Here is a 7,640-nt window from a genome sequence, read left to right on the forward strand (position 1 = left end):
GTTTCATGAGAAACTATTTGTTCTGTAAGCCTTCACCTGAAGTACAATAAAAAATAAATAAAAATAAAATTATGTAGTTTTAAGGGATTGTGATGGTTAAGGTTGTGTGTCAACTTCGCTGGACCATGATTCTCAGTAGTTTGACAGTTATGATGTAGTTTGGCAGCTATGTAATGATGTAATCACTTCCATAATGAGATTTGCTATGAGCAGCCAATCAGTTGAAAGGGAGTTTCCTGAGGATATGGCCTGCATCCAATATATGTGGACCTTCTAGCAAAGCTCGTGGGCTTTTGCTTGCTCTGGGTCCTACAACTGGCTCCTGTTCACCTGACCTCCAGTTCTTGGAACTTAAGCTAGCAGCTCACCTGCCAATCTTGGGATTTGTTAGCCTCTGCAGCCTGTGAGATAGTGGCCTGCCAGCTTAGCTGCTGATCTTGGGTCTGTCAGCCCCTGCAGCTACATGAGTCAGGAGAAGCCTCCAGCCTGATCCACGGACTCGGGACTTTCTAGCCTCTACAACCACGTGAGCTATTCCCTTGATATAAATCGCTCTCTCTCTCTCTCTATATATATATATATATATACGTGCTTCACTGGTCTTGCTCCTCTAGAGAACCCAGCCTAAGACAAGGATTTTCAAAGGTAATTTTGAGTATATGTGATTCTTCTTTTTATGTGCCAACTTTAGAATTTCATCTCCCACATAAGATGTGACTCTACTTGAAGATAATTAGCACTATTGGTTGGCAACCCAGCACCCATTACCCCCTCCTTTTTTCCTAACAAATCCCTCTTTTATTCAGGTTCCAGTTCCAGAAGTAGACCTTGATTCCTCTAGGTTATCAAGTTAATTATATCCTCCTTGTCAGTGATTGGTTTAGAGTTGGTCAAGTGACCCAATTTTGGCCTATGAGATACAAGGGGTAGTCGGCTGAGGTGCTTCTGGAATGATTTCCTTGAAGCTTAGAAAGGGACCGAGGCAGTAATAGTTCTTCTTCTTCCTAAGTATGTTGTTGGGTGCAGATGTGACCCCAACAGCTATTGCCATCTTGTCACTAGTTCTCTGAGAGTGGTATCAATATCAAGAGCAGCAGAGAGCAGAAAAGGATGAACCATAGGTCCTTGCAGATACTGCTCAGTTCCTGAATCAGCCAACCTTGGGGCCTACTCAACCTCTTCCTCTTAGGTAATATAACAAATGTTCTTATTGTTTAAACAAGTTCAGATTGTTTTCTGTATTACAGACAGATGAATACCCTCTAACAGATACTATATCTTCTAAAGCAATATCCCAAAGATAATGTCTAATTGATGGCACGTAATTATGAGAAGACCAAGGGCTATTTTCCTTCTCTCAGAATAAAGCAGTTGTAGAGTTAAAAATAATGGTTGGGCTATTTTCCTTCTCTCAGAATAAAGCAGTTGTAGAGTTAAAAATAATGGTTAGCCCATTGCTGTTACAGGGCATTTCATGAACTGCTGATTGTACATATATGTAGTATCATGTTAACATAAACAGTCCAGCCCTGAGGGAGTTTTAAGTTATAAAAGAAACATTTTTCTAAGATTATATGCTCTGATGTAAAAACCATACTCCAGCCCAGTTCTATCATTATAAAGTTCTGGCAAGCCAAGAGACATTAGTTGGTGATTTTATCATGCAAGACTTCTAACTAATGGCTTGATGAAACCATCACTGCCCCATAAAACACCGCAACAAATTGAAATGACGATCCTTGCATGAAGTTAGTCGTTTGGGATCATTATCGCTTATTCCACATAAAATAGTATCTCAGGGGTCACCACAACATACAAATAAGAACACACTTTCACCTTTATGCCTGAAATAAATCAGTTATGTTTTTCTTGCAATTCAAATCTAATTTTCATAACTATCTTCAGCAAAAAAGGTTAAGTGTAAGCTTTATCACATTCTAGTAAAGCTCTTAAAAACATTTTACCTATCATGTTAGATACACGGTATATAAAGAAATTTTAATTATTCTTCCAGATGAAACGTAAACAAATAACAAGATAGTACTTAAGTGAAGAATTTTTCATAGCATTGTAAAATTTACTTTTTATTCCTAAGCTGGGAAGTAAGTAGAAAGAACAGCATTTATCAAGTTAAAAAAAATAAAATAAAACAAACTTTACCAAGGAAAGAATGATGAGAGACACATATGCATATAGATGGATCCATACTAAAGCAGAACTTTGGCCATTCTGAAATCTTAAACCTCCTGACACTATTTTCATGAACTCACTAATACAAACCATGTGGCGAATGATTTTCTGAAAAACTTTCCTGGTTTTACTGTGTATTTTATTATTGGCCAAATGCGACATTAAGTTTTATCCCTGGTGGCTTAGAGTTAAATGCTTGCTCCTTTCAGAATGGCAACACTCAATTAAAGAGGATTTTTCATGATCTACACCCACCATTGTTACTGTATTTAAGGGAAATAATGGGGGTACTGACCTATATTGCGCTTCTTATTATCAATGGAGATGAAGCGTATGCAGGGATTACTGGTGATGTACTGCCCAGCCCAGGGGACGTCAATCTTCGAGCCAGCTTCATAAAAGAGGCCCAGAGCGTAGCGAGAGGAGTAGCTCACAGACTCCAGTTGCTGCCTTTGGCATTCACTAATTACTGTGGAAGGAAAAATAAAGGGCATCAAACTTGAAAATATCATCTTTCCTTTTAGTACATCAAATACAAAACTCCTTTAAACTGGTTCCAACTGCTTCCACCAACTCCATCTCACTAACAATGAAATTTGAAAGGTAATGTAAAATAGCATCAGCTCTAATTTCTTTTCAGAATGATTTCTGACCTTGGTACAAATGTTTCTAACAAGCAGAAGGTCCAAACTCTCTGGACTAGCATCCAACGCTCTCAAAATCTAGCTTCAAGTTGTTTTTCTAGCTTTATATCCTAGTTACTACCTTGGGACTGTCCAGCAACATTACAGATTTCATATACTGAGCACTTACTGTGAGTCAGAGTCTTTGCTAAATAATGAACATGCATTTCACTTTATCATAACCGTAGCCTTATACGGTATTTATTATTCGCATTTTATAAGTGAGTAGACTGATGCTTTAACTCTTAAATTCTTCCATGTGATATAGTGATTAGTTTGTCATCATCTGCCAGTGGATTATAATAGTTCTACAATCATAGGAACCATACCTTAGTTATCTTTGTTATAGGCCCCATATTCTACTCTATTCATTACAGGCACACCAAGGATGAAATTGTAAAGAGATAGAAAGGCAAACACAGACATGCAAAATTAGTGGAAACATAGGAGGTAAGTAATCAATCAGCAAATGGAAAAAGCCTGAGAATGGAATTAGGCAGGTTTGGGTTGAAATCCTGACTCTGCCACTTACTAGGTATGTGACAATGGCCAAGCTACTGAATTACTCTGGTTATAGGCCTCTCATCTGTAAGTATTGATAATGGTACAAAATATATTTAACTAGTGTGAGGATTAAATGAAATAATGTATAGTACAGTGCTTGGCATATAGTAAGTGTTCATTAAACAGTTGCTTTTTCTATTACAGACAGAAAAATATTTGGGAAAATGGAATAATATTTCAACCCCAATCCCTCTACCCTTCAGGGTCTCAGGGAGCTTCTTGTTCATATAAAAACAAAAGCAAACCCAAACCCATTGCCGTCGAGTCAATGATAATTTGGGGTCAGAGAAAGCCATTCTGAAGGCATAGGCAGGTTCTGAAATGGAAGATATGAAAAAATCTCATTTAATTAGTGAAAAATATCCTAATCTAAAACAATAGGGATAGGCAGACTTTAAGGATGGTAAGGGGGCAGGTAACTTTGGCTAATCCTTAGAGAAGTGGCTTTGGGAGGTAGGTAAGGTAGGACGAGTATTCAATGAATTATTCAAGCACAATAATACTATACGTTGTTACAGCATTTTCCTGGCTGCAAAACATTTTCAGATCTATGAGCTCATTTCATTTCCACAAAAGCCCTGTGTGATAGCTGGTTTTACCATCCTCATTTTACATCATCAGGAAACTGAGATTCAGAGAGGTTAAGTAACTTGCTTCCAAGCTGCACGGTCAAGACAAAGTCAGAGTTTCCTCATTACCCTGTACATGGCCCTGTACTCTCCCCTCCTGATCTGTTAGTCTGAGCTTCAAAATGAACTTTGGTATTACTTTCTTCTCTGACATTAATGGTTATTTTGCACTCACTTAGAAGTAAAGGCCATCACTCACTTTAACCATCATTTTCCACATTATTAAAAGCTTTAACTACTTGATGAATGAATGATCATCTAACATTTGCCTTGTTACTTTCAATGAATCTTGGGTTTCGTTTTATTATTTAATCTAATTTTAAAGTTATGGCTTGATGTTATGCCTACTGCTATCTGAAAGAGGAAGTGAAAGAAAGTAGTATTACAAGTTGAGCACATATTGTGGACTGGGGGTCTTATCACTAAGGCTCCCATTTTTTAAATTAAAATAACAGCAACAACAACAAAGCCTCCAAAAAACTGTGTAGTCAGCTATTTAGTAACTGAACGGGCCGAAAGCTGTTTTTTTCTCCCTAAACCAAAACTAAAGGGTCAACTAGGTTGACAACCAAATTGGGCCTTCCCCTCTCCCTACCCCTCACATTTAGCTAGTTTTTAGACAAACTGACAAGTGGCAAATCCCACTGGGTGGTCCTTTGAAAAGGAAATTGATATCTATATAGACAGCAATTAACCTTACACACCCTTGTCTGCTCTAGGGGCTCTCTAATTCGTTCTCAGAACAAGGAGGTGAGACTTTTGACTGAAACAATCTCAATTTCTGGACATATTCATCTGTACAAAATTCATCTTCAGGGCCTGCTACAATGCAGGCAGGGCCTAACAAAATGTTTTCTTATGCAAAATGTCAAAGGGAGCAGCTCTAGCCCCCAAATATGTATACTTTGGCAAGAAAAATGTGTTCTTTACTGTCATGTGTTCAAAAGGGCCAAATAACAACACAACCCATTGCTGTCGAGTCAGTTCCGACACACTTTAGAAACAGACATAAATTTATTAAAAATCAAAGGATGGGAAAAATATATCAAGCAAAGAGCCACCAAAAAAAGAGTAGAAGTGGCAATACTAATCTCAGATAAAGTAGACTTTTAAACAAAATCCACCATAAAAGACAAAGAAGGGCATTATATAATGATTAAAGGGACAATCTACCATGAAGACATAACCATAATAAATACCTGTGCAATCAATGACAGGGCTCTAAAATACATAAAGCAAACTCTAATGGCACCGAAAAGAGAAAGTAGCAGTTCCACAATAATAGTAGGAGACTTCAACACATCACTCTCGGTAAAGGACAGAACATCAAGAAAGAAACTCAACAAAGATACAGAAGATCTAAAAGCCACAATCAGCCAACTTGACCTCATAGACATATATAGAACACTCCACCCAACAGCTGCAAAGTACACATTTCCATGCACAAGGAACATTTTCCAGAATAGACTACATCTTATGACACAAAGCACCCCTCAACAAAATCCAAAACACTGAGATAATAATACAAAGCATCTTCTCTGATCACAACGTTATCAAAACAGAAATTAACAATAGGAAGGGCAAGGAAAGAAAATCAAATACATGGAGACGGAATAACACCCTACTAAAAAATCACTGGATAATAGAAGAAATCAAAGGTGGAATAAAAAAATCCCTAGAATCAAATGAGCATGAAAACACATCATACAAAAACCTTGGGGCACAGAAAAGGCAGTGCTCAGAGGTCAATTTATAGCACTAGAGGCACACGTCAAAAAAGAAGAAAGGGACAAAAATCAGAACATTAACCACACAAACAAATACAGAACAGCAAAAGAAGCCCACAGCCACCAGAAGAAAGGAAATGATAAAGATCAGAGCAGCAATAATTGAAATAGACAGTAGAAAAACAATAGAAAGAATCAACAAAACCAAAAGTTTGTTCTTTAAAAGGATCAACAAAATTGACAAACCACTGGCCAAACTGACAAAAGAAAAACAGAAGAGGATGCAAATAACCCAAAAAAGAAATGAAGGGGATAGTACAACAGACCCAACTGAAATAAAAAGCACCATAACAGAGTACTATGAAAAAGTATACTCCAACAAATTTGAAAACCTAGAGGAAATGGACAAATTTCTAGAAGCACACTACCTATCCAAACTATAAACTGATGTTGAGAATCTCAATAGACCCATAACGAGAGAAAAGATTGAAAAGGTAATTAAAAAAAAAAAAAAAAAAAAAACCAACAAAAGCCCTGGCCCAGACGGCTTCACTGGAGGAGTCTACTAAATATTCACAGAAGAGCTTACACCACTACTACTCAAACTATTTCAGAACACAGAAAAGGAAGGGATACTTCCGAATTCATTCTATGAAGTAGGCATAACCCTGATACCAAAACCAAGCAAAGACACCACAAAAAAAGAAAATTACAGACCAATATCTCTCATGAATACAGATGCAAAAATTCTCAACAAAATTCTAGCCAATAGAACTCAGTATCATATCAAAAAAATAGTACACTGTGACCAAGCAGAATTCATACCAGGTATGCAAGGATGGTTCAACATTAGGAAAATCAATCAACGTAATCCACCACATAAATAAAATTAAAGAATCACATGATCATCTCAATCAATGCAGAAAAGGCATTTGACAAAGTCCAACACCCATTCTTGATAAAAACTCTCAATAAAATAGGTACAGAAGGAAAATTCCTCAATATAATAAAAGGCCTCTATACAAAAGCAACAGCCAATACCATTCTTAATGGAGAGAGGCTGAAAACATTTCCCTTGAGAACAGGAACAAGATAAGGATGCCCGTTATCACCACTCCTATTTAACATTGTGCTGGAAGTCCTAGCTAGAGCAATAAGGCAAGAAAAGAAAGAAAGGGCATCCAGATTGGTAAGGAAAAAGTAAAACTGTCCCTGTTCGCAGATGATATGATACTATACATAGAAAACCCAAAAGACTCCATGAGAAAACTATTGAAACTAATAGAAAGATTCAGCACAGTAGCAGGATACAAGCAAGCTAAACATACAAAAATCAGCTGGATTCCTATATACCAATAAAGAGAATGATGAAATCAGGAAAACAATCCCATTTACAATAGCCTCTAAAAATACAAAATACTTAGGAATAAATCTAATCCGGGATGTAAAAAACATATACAAAGAAAACTACAAAAAACTACTGCAAGAAACCAAGAGATCTACATAAACGGAAAAACATATCATGCTCATGGATAGGTAGACTCAACATTGTGAAAATGTTAATTCTACCCAAAGCAATCTACAAATACAATACAACCCGATCCAAATACCAATTGCATTCTTTAAAGAGATGGAAAAACTAATCATTAACTTTATATGGAAAGGGAAGAGGCCCCAGATAAGTAAAGCACTATTAAAGAAGAAGAATAAAGTTGGAGGACTCACACTACCTGACCTCAGAGCCTACTATACAGCTACGGTAGTCAAAACAGCCTGGTACTGGTACAACGACAGATACATTGACCAATGGAACAGAATTGAGAACCCAGATGTAAATCCATCCACAT

At 37.0% G+C, this 7,640-nt stretch overlaps 1 protein-coding gene across 2 annotated transcripts in view; it reads right to left on the reverse strand.

Annotated features, from left to right (window-relative positions):
* Positions 1-7,640, reverse strand: part of RNLS (renalase, FAD dependent amine oxidase) — a 313,877-nt gene that overhangs the window by 64,132 nt on the left and 242,105 nt on the right. For both annotated transcript variants that reach the window (XM_023739756.1, XM_004369903.3), the window contains exon 5: positions 2,486-2,659. In XM_023739756.1, the coding sequence (XP_023595524.1) occupies positions 2,486-2,659 (174 nt within the window). The remainder of the gene's footprint in view (positions 1-2,485; positions 2,660-7,640) is intronic.

Source organism: Trichechus manatus, unplaced genomic scaffold (assembly GCF_000243295.1).
Source record: "Trichechus manatus latirostris isolate Lorelei unplaced genomic scaffold, TriManLat1.0 scaffold00007, whole genome shotgun sequence".
NCBI lineage: Eukaryota > Metazoa > Chordata > Mammalia > Sirenia > Trichechidae > Trichechus > Trichechus manatus.